The 14,700-nt window shown below is 40.1% G+C and overlaps 1 protein-coding gene across 1 annotated transcript; it reads right to left on the bottom strand.

Moving 5' to 3' along the window:
• Positions 1–447: 447 nt before the first annotated feature.
• Positions 448–13,839, bottom strand: DCK (deoxycytidine kinase). Its single transcript, XM_060779399.2, has 7 exons — positions 13,560–13,839; positions 9,718–9,833; positions 8,056–8,252; positions 6,760–6,907; positions 5,470–5,585; positions 4,008–4,107; positions 448–1,775 (listed from the first exon to the last, which is right to left on the bottom strand). The coding sequence occupies exons 1-7, from the start codon at positions 13,627–13,629 to the stop codon at positions 1,749–1,751; spliced, it is 774 nt and encodes a 257-aa protein (XP_060635382.2). The 5' UTR covers positions 13,630–13,839; the 3' UTR covers positions 448–1,748.
• Between the last annotated feature and the right edge of the window lie 861 nt (positions 13,840–14,700).

Here is a 14,700-nt window from a genome sequence, read left to right on the forward strand (position 1 = left end):
TGCCCGGTGTGCAATAAAATGAGCCCAATACAACCAGTAGACTGTGTTCTTAAGAGGACAACAACTGCTGCTTGTACAGTCAGCCTTAAGCCACTGCAGTGAATGCAAAGAATTTTTATGGGGCTGGGGAGTAGGTGGGTCAGTGTCTGTGGCTGGATGCTGGGGTTATTTTTGCATACAGCAGCTGCAATGCATGCAGAAGCAGAGTGGCACACAGCAAGTCAAAACTGCTGATGTAGTCATTCAACCCACTTCGTTCTATATCTGCTTGGGCCAGCAGAGGGGTTTTTTTTTCAGTCTGAGAGCATTGTGGAAATGAAAATGAAGGAGAACCCCCCAATTTCTGGCAATTTGAAAACATTAAAACGTGGAAACTTGGCACTAAAGACTAAAAGGCAAGCAATGTCGATCAAGGATAGCGTAAAATGGTTGAAAGAAACACAGAGCTAAGATACTTCCATATTTATTTCAGTTTAACAAAAGTTTCCAACATGATTGCATTAAATGCTCAGTGCTAACATAGAAGAATCATGGTATGCAAAAAGTATTCAAAAAGACCAACGATGTCTAGAAAAACAAAACATATTAAAATACAGTATCCAAGGAATGTTTCACAATTTATATTTTGCAATACAAAAAAATAGTTGTCAAATAATTTAAAATATATTACTGCAATGGACCCCTTTTTTAGTACTTGCAATGGTAAGCGATTTTTTAAAGACTGCATTTATTTAGTGAGTAAAAATATAGGTGCCATTGTCCCTTCCTTTAATGGAGTTTCAACAGGAAAGGGACAGGTGTATTAAATAAAGCCTCCTTTATCTTGAGGAGAAAATGCAGGAATACACAAAAATCCGTAAATGTGAAGCATAGCAACAATTGGACACCAGAAGAATAGATATTACCCGATTTTAAACAAAAATGGCCAACTAAAAATTTCATAAAATTTAGAGACAGTTCTGGTGCTTCTATTAAATACACACATCATAAAATGTTGATATAATAAATATTTCATTTCAAAGATTTGGGAGTAGGGTGAGGAATCCTATTTGCCATACTGCTGGCCTTTTGCTTTAAGACTATATGCTCATTTTTCAGTGAGAAATTGGTATAATAGGCTAGTTTAAGAACCGAAGAAATAGAATCTAGTTACCTGAAAAGGGCAAACACTTACAATTGTTTTGATATTTTGGTCTGCAGAAACAAAAACAAAATACTAGAAAGGACTGACATTAAAGATCCAGTTTGATTTTTTTGGTAACGAACATTTCTCCATTCAAGATGGCTTGTTTGCTGTTGCTAATTTATATAGCTCTTTTTGAAATGCATCATTCTTACATAAGCAGATTGGACAAAATGCTGATTCTACGTTCTCAATCACATGGCACATGAGTGGGAAATGCCTCCCTATGGGGTGAACCTCCAGAATTGCAGAACGTAAAAGTATTCCAGTTCTAGGTTGTTCATGAAAAGGACTTGAAATCCCACCCAACTTTCATTACTTCTAGTCCAGAGACACAACCTGTAATTTTACTGAACTATTTCAGTTACATTACACATCCAAAGGCATGTACGCATGATCTTAATTTCTGCAGGAAACACTTCATGTAAGAAACTGAAACAAGCTAACTCCACGCAATACTTCAAAAGCAGAATATTGTCCTCTGAGACCTTTAAGCAAAAGCAGAAATAGTGGCAGCAACAAAGAAATCATGTGACGTCAGGATGCAGTGCGTTTTCTGGAAAGGCTACAAAGTGCTCAAGAATTCTTTGACCTGGAAAGAGAAAAGCATATGAATATTAGTTATATGCTTACTGAACATGGTAAGATTATGATTAGTAAATATCACGTTCGAGGGAACTTCTGCATTAGTACATACTGAAAAATGATTGGCACGCTGTAAACCAGAGCACAATGTAGACCAGCCATGGGCAAACTTGGGCCCTCCAGGTGTTGTGGACTTCAACTCTCACTTTCTGTTAGGAACTGTAGGATTTGAAGTCCAAAACACCTGGAGGCCCCAAGTTTGCCCATGCCTGGTATAGATTGAGCATCAGGTCATTCTATGCCAAGTGGTCTACACCTTCCCACCATCATGTTCTCTAATTTTGTTCAAATTGAAGTGCCAATCAGGTGTTAAACTAAGTTTCCCAAAAATTGAGGTCTCTAACTGCAATAGTTGCAATCTAGACTCCCTTATCTGAAGGGCTGAAGTTTGCCCAAGCCTGCCATATAGTGACTTCACTCTCTGGACCAGTTCTGAGTTGGACTTGAACTCCCACAATTCCTAACAGTCTACCAGCTGTTAGGAATTATGGCAGTTGAAGTCCAAAACACCTGGAGGGCCAAAGTTTGCCCACACCTGCTATAGCAGCAATCCCTTGTATGTATATTGTATACATATGTATATTGTATATATATGTATATTGTATACATATTGTATACACACATATATATATCTTTTTAAAATATATCTTTTTAAAATAGTTTTTATTAAGGGTATTTTGAATAAGGTATACATCAAGAGGATGGCAATAATTGACATAACTTATAAGTAAAATAAGACAATACCCAGAGGGGGGTAGGTTGGTAGGATTTGGGGTAAGAAAAAGAATTTGGGGTAAGAAAAAGAAAAGAAAAAGAAAAAAGGGGGGATAGAGAAATGCAGGGGGGGGGGGAGAATGTGTGGGGGTTGGAGGATATGAAGGGGAGAGTTGGTGCTCTTATTTACTGATTTTACCCCAAGAGCAGGCCCGTAGCCAGGATTTCGTTTCGGGGGGGGGGGGGGGGCTGAATTTTTTTCAGGGGGGGTTTCGGGGGGGGCTGAGTCTGAGTGAAAGAGGGTCTAGCCTAGCAAACCTTTTGTATCATTACCCCAATACCCCCATGCATAACAGTTTAAATAATGCACCAGTAAGGCCTATTCGCGAACCACCATGAGAATTTCGGGGGGGGGGGGGGGGGGGGCTGAAGCCCCCCAAGGCCCCCCCCCTCCCCCGGCTACATGCCTGCCCAAGAGGTATTGTTAGTATTAGTAATTTCTTCTTCTCTTGTCTCTCAGTTGTCTATGTCAACTTGATATTGAAGTAGTTTTTGACCGGGGACCAGTCCGTCTTGTTTTCACCAGTCGTTTGTGTGTTCTTCAAATATTCTGTTAATACATCCATATTCATTATATCTAGGAGTTTAAGCATCCATTCTTCCACCGTTGGGATCTCTTTATTCTTCCATTTCTTGGCTGCTACTATCCTCGCCACCATTCTTGCCATGTGGAAGAAGAGTTTGTCCTTATCCTTTTCAATTTCAAAGCCTAGAATACCCAATAGATAGTATTCCGCTGTCATCTCTTTTCTTATATCCGAAATCTTATTTGTTATTTCGTGGATCTCTTTTCAATTTTTTTTTTATTTTGTCACATGTTCACCATAAATGGAAAAAGGTGCCCTTCTTTCTTTGACATTTCCAACACGAGTCAGGAACATTTTTATAGCATTTTGCCAATTTACTGCATGTGATGTACCACTGGTACATCATTTTGATCCAATTTTTCCTCAGATCATAAGAATTTATCCATTTTAATTTAGTCTTCCAGATCTTTTCCCATTCTGTTGTTCCAATTGTATGTCCTAGGTTTGCAGTCCATTTCGATATCAATTTTTAGTTTGATTTTTCTCTGTCTTCCAGCATAAGAAGATTTTATACAATTTGGTGATCCCCCTTTTTCCCGTGAGCATAACCTTTTCCCAGTATTTATCTCCGGTCTCGAAACCTATTTTTTGTCTTTGTTAAGTATGTATATATATCTCGTAAGCTGCTCTGAGTCCCCTTCGGGGTGAGAAGGGCGGCATATAAATGTCGTAAATAAAAAAATAAAAAATAAAGGTGAGATAAAAATGAAATAAATAAAGCAGTGGTATAGCTCTATGGAAACATCCCAACACAGAATATCTTAAATACTAAAACAGTCAGCCTAAAATTTTAAAAGTGTCTTTTTGACAGATTTTACCTTTTCGATCATGTTTTCATGCCTATCTTTGTTGCCCTTGAAATCTTCATTCACATCCAGTGTTAGAATTGGTAAGTCTTGCAAGTATTCAAAATCCATTCTGTAAAAAAAAATATATGCTATTTTATCTGGGGAACCACACAAACAAGGAAAGCATTATACACAAAAATATAAGAGTCTCTGAAGATAACAATGCAATCCCAATTTTTTTTACTAAGACAGATGGCTTGCTGTGTATTCATGAGATTCTGTCACTATTTCCCTGCTCTATAACTCATATTAGTTAGGCTGTGGCGCAGCTGTCTGAGTGTCAGCTGCATTAAGATCACTTCTGACCACAAGGTCATGAGTTCGAAGCCAGCCCGGGTTGAAGTGAGCTTCCGACCAATTGTGTAGCTTGTTGTCGACCTTTGCAACCCGAAAGACAGTTGCATCTATCAAGTAGGAAAATGAGGTACCACCTATGTGTGGGGAGGCTAATTTAACAAAATTTACAAGGCCATAAAAAAGACTCCAGCAAAAGCATGCGGGGAATGCGGAAGTACTTCATCAGTGTCACAGATGGACGATGAAAGTGATGACCAGAAAAAGTTAAATAGCCTCTGACTGTTTGTCTATATCTGTTGTGTGTCTTTGGCATTGAATGTTTGCCATATATGTGTACACTGTAATCCACCCAGAGTCCCCTGCGGGGTGAGAAGGGCAGAATATAAATACTGTAAATAAATAAAAAATAAATGTTACAAATAATTAATTTTACAATTAATTTCACATCTGTATTTTTGGAAATGTGCAGGAGCGAGCATGGTAGAGCAGTTTGAGCATTGGACAATGACTCTGGAGGGCTTGGTTCGAATCCTCACTTAGCCATGGAAGCCACTGAGTGACCCCGGGCAAGTCACACCCTCTCAGCCACAGAAGCCAAAGGCAAACTCTCTGATAAAATACACCATGAATATATTGTATTTACTTATTTATTTACATTTATATCCTGCCCTTCTCACCCCGAAGGGGACTCAGGGCGGTCTTACATCAGGCAGCAATTCAATGCCATACACATATATATCCATAAAATAAACAAATACAATTAAAATCCAAGCAGTTAAAACATCGGTTATTAAAACATCAATTAAACGGCGGTATACAAGGCGGTATACAAGGACAGTAAATAAATAAATAAAATCACACATGGCTACGCCGCCTAGGGTCACCATAAATTTAAAAACAACTTAAAGACATAGCAACCAAGTCTCTAGGACTATCCAGTATGTCTAATATGTTATTTACTGAACCTGTTCTTATAGTTCTGAGCAGCGCATGCTACAAAATCTGATCCAACTTTTGAAGAAATCTGTGTGCCAAAAGCCACCTGTATTAAAGAACTAAAGAATCATGAAAAATAATGATGAGAAGACTATTGGTAAGACTGTTCACTAGAAACAAATAACTGGAGAAAGATTACCGTAAAGTCCTATGCTGGAGCCAGCTCTCATGTTTGTAATGAAGCTTTTCCAGGTATTCTATGGGAATGCCTTGTTCTTCATCCCTTCCACGCACATAAATCCTATTCAAGCATTTCTAAAATATTAAAGAAGATAGACAAGACTCTGATGTAAAATTTCTAGAAAGAACTGGATTACAGCAGTTTCAATAGTTCCTTAAAAACCATGATACACAATTGTGTGCATTGGTATAACAATAGATACCAGGAATAAAATACCTGTAGGCACAATGATGCGTTAGGTGGTCAATGAAGAGAAAGCCACTGCTATACTGACTCATAAGCTGCTTAAGATCTTGTGGGGCAGCTTTCTCTATATCTTTTTTCAAATTGTTCCCTGTAGCTATAAAAAGTACATCGTGCCAGGGTTATTGACAGTTACATCACTGCAAAGTACCCAATACTTTTATTGTTTATTGTTTTATGTATGGTTGATTTGTATTGTCTTAAAATGTTGTGAGCTGCTTTGGATCTTGTTTAGGGAGAAAAGCATAATAATAATAATAATAATAATAATAATAATAATAATACAAAACAAAGTATGGATTGTCGATGTTGCAATCCCGGGTGACAGCAGGATTGAAGAGAAACAATTGGAAAAGCTGACACGATATGAGGATTTAAAGATCGAATTGCAAAGACTTTGGCACAAGCCAGTCAAGGTGGTCCCAGTGGTGATCGGCACACTGGGACCTTGGCCTGCACTTAAACACAATCGGCGCTGACAAAATTACCATCTGCCAGCTGCAAGCCACCTTACTGGGATATGCATGCATTATTCGCCAAACATCACACAGTCCCAGACACTTGGGAAGTGTCCGACGTGTGATACAATACAACAGCCAGCAGAGTGTCTGCTGTGGACTAATCTTGTGGTGTTTCTAATAATAATAATAATAACAATAATAATAATAATAATAATAATAATACGGTGCCATAAAAGGTATCAATATCAAACAGGCACCAGAAGCCTGAATCCTGCCCACAGTGTTTGATATTGGCTGTCTTTTTTTTGTGATGGTAGAACTCAGAGTTCTCCACCAACCTAATTCAATAACCAAGCTCACTTCCAGCCAAATAGCAGGGAGGGGAAGCACAGAAAAGTGTCCAGATGTGTTCCTATAGCTAGCCACACAGCAGTAATGCCCTCTCATGAGGTTGGGAGAGGGCCATGCCATAGCTACAGCCACTAATACATAACATTATGCCTCCTTGGTCCAAGAGCTCAGCCATTGTTTCATTTTATTTTACCTCAGGAGTCGCTCGGAGATAAATAATGCCATCCAATTCAAGACGTGATCCAAACTGTTGGTTCATCCAGTTGTGCCAGTCTTGGTAAATAGTCCACTCTGTTTCATTCATACAGTCAGACTCATATAGATTAGATGCAAAAATGTATCTATCGAGAAAAAGAGTAATAATAATAATAATAATATAAGTGTGGTGGAGGCTCCTTCTTTGGAGGCTTTTAAACAGAGGCTGGATGGCCATCTGTCAGGGGTAATCTGAATGCAATATTCCTGCTTCTTGGCAGAATGGGGTTGGACTGGATGGCCCATGAGGTCTCTTCCAAGTCTTTGATTCTATGATTCTAATAATAATAATAATAATAATAATAATAATCTTTATTTATACCCCACCACCATCTCACCAATGGGGACTCAGAGCGGCTTACATGAGGCCAACCCCAAAAAACAAATTACAATAAAATAAAACCGAAAACGCAAACAATAAACAACAACAACATATTCAGGGTCAATAACGTTCCTGCTGACCAAAAGGTTGGCAATTTGAAAATATGCAACTGTGATAGATCAATAGGTACTGCTCCAGCAGGAAGGAGCTCCATGCAGTCATGCAGACCACATGACCTTGGAGGCGTCAACGGACAACACCAGCTCTTTGATTTAGAAATGGAGCTGAGCATGACTGGACTTAATGTCGAGGGGAAACCTTTACCTTTAATCTTTCTAAAATGTATGTAAAGCATATTAGCTGGAAGGAGAGAAGTGATGAATGAGTGGTAATATGCATGCTCTTGGATTCTAGGTCACTCCATAAGGTTGGACTTTGTCCATCCCTTGGGTATAGTCTCTTTTTAAATAAGCAAAACAAACATTCAGGTTGAATACTCTGCCAAGGGGTCTGGGGCCACAGGAAACGAGGACAAAGCCGGTGTCAATGCTTCCAATATAATTCCAGGAAAACCATCCCCTTATAAAAACTAGCTGTCTGCTCAAACAGCTCCTAGCAACTGCTTGGTGATCCTATAATAGCTCTTTAGAGGTTCCTTGGTTACATCTATATCAAACCTATCAGCGTTTGCCTTCTGCAAAGGAAAAACAAAAACCAGCCCTGAAACAGAGTCAGCAATGTGTGACTTTTGATATAAGCTTCTCTTGTTCCATGATGATTTTATAAATGGATACATCTCTCCTGCAGTCCATTCCAGTTTTAAAAAATCAATTCTAATTGTCTGCATACAAAAAAATGACATAAGTATTGGCACTGGAAGAGTGATAGGTAGCTAAAGGAACTTGTTCCTACCTGTCACTGTAAACAGATCTCTCAAAAAAGACTACGGGGTTCTCAGCTTCTTTGATCTTCCCCTCAAGAGATTTGAGCTGAGCCCGGATTCTGCTTAGACAGGCGTAGGACTGGAAAGTGAAAGACCATCTCTCTGGCTTCTCATACATCATTTGGAGTAAGTTGCCACCACACTTCTGAGAGGCTGAGAGCTCCTCCTGAAAAAAAAAAAAACAACAACAAGCAGGACACACTTTACAGAGCGATACTTAAAACCTGCTAGACCAAAATTGGCACTATAGCTGATCAATTCAAACCTTTTCACTAGCATTTTAGTTTAGAAAAAGCACCAACGCAATAAGAAAACCATGAGCGCTAAAACACTAATTATGTTTTTACTATTGAAAGCCTAATCATAGATATGAGAAATTAGAATAGGGATACAAAAGGCTACGTATTGAACAAAACCAAGTAATATCAGGCATGCTTGGAAGATGCTTTCACACATGCTGGTAATTTCAAGAAATTTCACACATTTATAAATTGGTTCACATCAACACCAAGCTATGGGGTTTTTATTTGTTTTTGTTTTTGTTTTTTTTTTTGTGTCAAAAGCCACTTGAGAAACTGCAAGTCGCTTCTGGTGTGAGAGAATTGACCATCTGCAAGGATGTTGCCCAGGGGACGCCAGAATGTTTTGATGTTTTTACCATCCTTGTGGGAGGCTTCTCTCATGTCCTCGCATGAGGAGCTGGAGCTCATAGAGGGACCTCATCCACGCTTTCCCTGGATTCGAACCTGCTCTAGACATTAAAAATTAGCAAAATTCACTCTGGAGACTTCAAATTCTTACTGTCTAAAACTTATTCCACAAGATTGAAATGAGCCTAAAAGTTAAAAAAGTATGATAGTTAGGAATTGTATGCTCTGCAACCGTTCTATGAGCAGCATATGAGTGCATTTGGATGTCTTGGCAAGTGATGCATAATAATTAATCCTACATGTGAAAATCACTGGATAGCCTGTTAACTGTGAATGCAACTCTGACTTACTTTAATGTTCAGACCAGGCTAATATGTAAAATGATCTTAAAGAGAATAGCTCAGAGCAAAACATTATAAACAATTTGTGGCAACAGTGAAGTTGTTGTATGCAATACAAAACTGGATATACAGGATAAGCAGCTCTTGAAATGCTAAAAGGCACTGAAAGACCTCAACAGTGAGGCGTCTGTCTCAGCATTATTCATGCTTTTGACCGCTAGAAAGCAGACTTGCTGCGCTGGCAATAAAAAAAAGAGAGAAGTGGCTCTTTGAAATCGGCCTTGAAGGAAAAGGGGAAAGATTTTTAAGCATGATTAAAAACAGACCTTTTTAAAAGTCTTGAACATTCTTATATTTTGTGCAGGCCAATCTGGTAAATAATTATAAAACTTCTTCTGCACATCATTATGCAAATAAAGTAATCTTGCATAAAGTATCTGTTTCCATATTTATTTTTGCAGTTTTACTTCTGCATTTGCACTCTTTGCATGAGCAAAGGGAAACCAAGTTGTTTTATTTTTAATCTAGAGATGCACAGAGAGTTGTAAGCAAATTAAGTTTCTGGGATGCGGGGCATTAGGAATTCTCAGCATTGAAAGTCCTTCCCCTTTTACAACCATAGAGTCACATTTCCTCCTACCTCACATTCATCCTGGCAGTTCTGAACGTTGCACCATCTTGCTACCGGCTCTGGAACAACATCCCACTCTTCTCTGGCTTGTTTGAGAAGATTCACAAAGGTTGACTTCCCTGCAGCTGTGAGAAAAAAATACTCAGTTGATGAAACAATTTAATTGTGGCACTCATACTCGCTAGAAAATGCCAGAGGCCAATATTTGAATGGAGACATGTTTGATGAGACAGCACTGGCAATGAAACCCATTTTTAACAGTTTGTAAATGAAATGTTTAAATACCTATACATAAAGATGTAACATTTTGGTAGCCTGTTTTGTCAATGTAAAATACATTTCCCAAGGGAATGAGAGGCAGACATAAGAAATGACCCAAAACATTTTTTGTATCACTTCTGCCACAGAGCTGGGTAGAAACCATACGCATTTAAGCCATGCATTTGTTCATATTCACCACAGTACAAGAAATGTATCTTGATTGATCCAAAAATTGTATGTCTCTATGGATTTTCCCCCTACAAGTGATTGAAACTATGACCTTTAAAATGAGTCATAGTTTCAAATCACTTGACAAACAGGAAGTGTTTAAGTAACAGCCACTGGTGGCCTTACCTTAAATTTTTGTTTTAAGAATAGATTTCCTGTTAGACTGTTAACAAGAAATATTATGAAGCTGTCAATAATGTAATATGTTCACTTTAAAATTTGAGTGTTGAGGTCAAAAAACACAGCATAGTTTTTTGACCTTTAAGGTTAGGTAAAGGTTGTCCCCTGACATTAAGTCCAGTCATGTCTGACTCTGGGGTGTGGTGCTCATCTCCATTTCTAAGCTGAAGAGCCAGCGTTGTCCATAGACACCTCCAAGGTCATGTGGCCAGCATGACTGCATGGAGCGCCATTACCTTCCTGCTGGAGCGGTACCTATTCATCTACTCACGTTTGCATGTTTTCGAACTGCTAGGTTGGCAGAAGCTAGGGCTGACAGCGGAAGCTCACGCTGCTCCCCGCAATCGAACCTGCGACCTTTCGGTCAACAAGTTTAGCAGCTCAGCGCTTTAACCCATTGCGCCACCGCGGGCTCCATATTCCTCAATTTGACCTCTATATTCCTCAATTTTATATCCACACTTTGCATTATTTCACTGGTACTGGGGAGCTTATCACATTTTTCCTATATGTGTCTGTGTGCGCGTGCACACATTAGTGTTGTCTGGATTTTCAAAACAGCAATAAGGAGGCAGCTGCAATTCATGGTGGTCAGGGTTGACAAACAGGAAGTAGCTATTAGGACGTTTACATTTCATCTAAATGTCAAACAAGTGTTGATTTCAAATTAACGTAGCCATGTATTTCTCTGCAAATTTATGTTGTCCACATATGTCTACATCAGTGTTTTTCAACCGCTGGGTCCCCAGATGTTTTGGCCTTCAACTCCCAGAAATCCTAACAGCTGGTACACTGGTTACACAATGCACTTCTCTTTGTCCTTATGAAAGACCTGCATCTCAAAATACAAGATTTTCTGGCATCACATTAAGTCTACATCCTTCCAACCCTAAAATAAGTGTGCATCCATTATAATGAGGACCATCTGCCAGCCTGATAAGTGAAAACATCCCTTATAATAGACAGCTGCTTACTCTCACACAAGCACTCTCGCTTCCTGTATGCACACATTCTCTGTCTTGGATGTATGTATGAGCTGGGACACTGTCAGTCTGAGGCCCCTTTTACACAGCTGTATAAAATCCAGATTATCTCCTTTGAACTGGATTATATGGTAGTGTAGACTCAGGGCCCTTCCACATAACCATATAACTCAGAATATAAAGACAGAAAATCCCACAATATCTGCTTTGAACTGGTTTATCTGAGTCCACAATGCCATATGATATCTGCATGCCCATCCCCCTCCAAACACTCCACCTGGTCATGGCCAGCACTTTTTAATTTTAATTGTTATATTTGGCCCTGCCATTGATTTTAATTGCATCATTGTGTGTTGTTAATGTTATTGCTTTGGGTTTTTTTTAGTTATTTTGTTGTTGTTGTTGTTGTTATTTGTTTTTACTGTTGTATTTGGGCCCGGCCTCATGTAAGTGGCACCGAGTCCTTCGGGAAATGGTAGCGAGGTACAAATAAAGGTTTATATTATTATTATTATTATTATTATTATTATATATTCCACTTCAAAGCAGAAAATGTGGGATTTTATTTATCTCCAGGACAGCAGAAAACAAGCCTACTCCCTACGACTTCTCCTCACATATTTATACAGGGAACTCATCATGTCTCCTCTCAGCCTTCTCTTCTTCAGGCTAAACATACCCAGCTCCTTAAGCCGCTCCTCATAGGGGTTGTTTTCCAGACCCTTGATCATTTTAGTCACTCTCCTCTGAACACATTCCAGCTTGTCAACATCTCTCTTCAATTGTGGTGCCCAGAATTGGACACAATATTCCAGGTGTGGTCTAACCAAAGCAGAATAGAGGGGTAGTATTACTTCCCTGGACCTAGACACTATGCTCCTATTGATGCAGGCCAAAATCCCATTGGCTTTTTTTGCCGCCACATCACATTCTTGGCTCATGTTTAACTTGCTGTCCACAAGGACTCCAAGATCTTTTTCACAAGTACTGCTCTCGAGCCAGGCATTGTCCCCCATTCTGTATCTTTGCATTTTGTTTTTCCTGCCTAAGTGGAGTATCTTGCATTTGTCCCTGTTGAACTTTATTTTGTTGGTTTTGGCCCATCTCTCTAATACAGGGGTCCACAAACTTTTTAAACAGAGGGCCAGGGCACAGTCCCTCAAACTGTTGGAGGGCCGGATTATAATTTGAAAAAACCATGAATGAATTCCTAGGCACATATCTTATTTGTAGTGCAAAAAACACTTAAAAACAATACAATAATTAAAATGAATAACAATTTTAAGAAATATAATTTAACTGATTTAGGAGGCCATAAAAATCTCCAGGAAGTATGCAAAGAATGAGGAAGTACTTCATCAATGTCACAAACGGAAGCGACAGCTCCCCTGGTGGCCAGAAGCTGGAATGTTAAATAGCCTCTGAGTGTCTGTCTATATATGTTATGTGTCTATGGCATTGAATGTTTGCCATATATATGTACACTGTAATCCGCCCTGAGCTCCCTGCAGGGTGAGAAGGGTAGAATATAAATACTGTAAATAAATAATAAATAAATAAACTTATTAGTATTTCAATGGGAAATGTGGGCTTACTTTTGGCTGATGAGATAGGATTGTTGTTGTTGTTGTTGTTGTTGTGTGCTTTCTAGTAGTTTCAGACTTAGGTTGACCCTGAGCGAGAGCCAGGTAAATGACCTTGGAGGGCCATATCCGGCCCCCAGGCCTTAGTTTGAGGACCCCTGCTCTAATCTGTCAAGATCGTTTTGAATCCTGCTCCTGTCCTCGGGAGTATTGGCTATCCCTCCCAATTCGGTGTCGTCTGCAAACTCGATGATCCTGCCTTCTAACCCTTCATCTAAGTCATTAATAAAGATGTTGAACATTAGGAAGATCTTCCTGATCGAATGAGCTGTTCAACAGTGGAACTCTCTGCCTCAAGAGTGTGATAGAAACTCCTCTCTTGGAAACTTTTAAACTGAGGCTGGATGTGGGTATTTTGATTGTGTGTTTCCTGAATGGCAGGAAGTTGGACTAGTGTATTATCAGGCCTGGGCTGTTAGGAATTGTGGGAGTTGGAGTCCAAAACACCTGGAGGGCCCCAGCTTTGCCCAGGCCTAAATTGTACAATTGAGTGCACTTTGACACCATTTCAAATGTCCTGGCTCAATACTATGGCACCAACCTGCCTCTCCCTTACCTATATTGCCTTCGATGGCGATCTTCTTGATGCTCTTCTCCGCCCGGCTTCGTTTAGGTGGAGTCGCCATGGAAGAGGAACTCTTTGGGTTGAAACGGCGAGACTGAGGGGCCAAAAGAGTTCAAGTTCTGCCGAGCGCGCGCGCGCCTCTTTCTTTCCCCGGCGTTCGAATTTGGCGCGAAGTCGCTCGGGATTGGCTGCGGCCCGCTGTGACGTCACAGCATCAGCGACCAAAAGGCCCCGCCTCCTCGAGTGGCGCGAGGCCTTTCCAGGGTTTTTTTTTTTTTTTCCTCCCTCCTTCCCAGCTGTTTCAGCAATCAGGTGCCCTACAAGTGCCTGAAAGGGTCAAAAAGTATTCGGTGAAACGCGATTTGCTTCTCTTTCTCTCTCTCTCTTTCGCGAGCCGGTCGGAGTCAATAAGCTGAGGAAAGGCGACGCAACGCCGGGTGAAGGGGAAGAAAGGAAGCTTAATCACACGCCGAGCAATGGATTGAGCAGGGCTAGGCGCGCGCAATCGAGCCCCCGAGCGCATCGATTGGTTTGCTTCTGAACACACACTTGTATTCCTAATGGGACATGTTAAGATCCAGGTTTTATTTACCTGTCTGGATTCAGTTGCAATTGTGTCTTAAGCCTTGTAGTACTACATGTTTTGTTTTTTTTAGATGCAGGATCTATTTAACAGGTCTTCCAGGTAAAATTATGTATAGTCTCAGGAAATAATAGTCTTAAGTGCCAATAAGTTAGACCACACCTGGAATATTGTTTTCCAATTCTGGGCACCACAATTCAAGAGAGATATTGACAAGCTGGAATATGTCCAGAGGAGAGCGACTAAAATGATCAAGGGTCTGGAGAACAAGCCCTATGAGGAGCGGCTTAAGGAGCTGGGCATCTTTAGCCTGAAGAAGAGAAGGCTGAGAGGGGATATGATAGCCAAGAATAAATATGTGAGAGGAAGCCACAGGGAGGAGGGAGCAAGCTTGTTTTCTGCTTTCCTGGAGACTAGGACGTGGAACAACGGCTTCAAACTACAAGAAAGGAGATTCCATCTGAACATGAGGAAGAACTTCCTGACTGTGAGAGCTGTTCAGCAGTGGAACTCTCTGCCCCGGAGTGTGGTGGAGGCTCCTTCTTTGGA

The sequence above is a fragment of the Anolis sagrei genome, chromosome 5, assembly GCF_037176765.1.
Source record: "Anolis sagrei isolate rAnoSag1 chromosome 5, rAnoSag1.mat, whole genome shotgun sequence".
NCBI classification, from domain to species: domain Eukaryota; kingdom Metazoa; phylum Chordata; class Lepidosauria; order Squamata; family Dactyloidae; genus Anolis; species Anolis sagrei.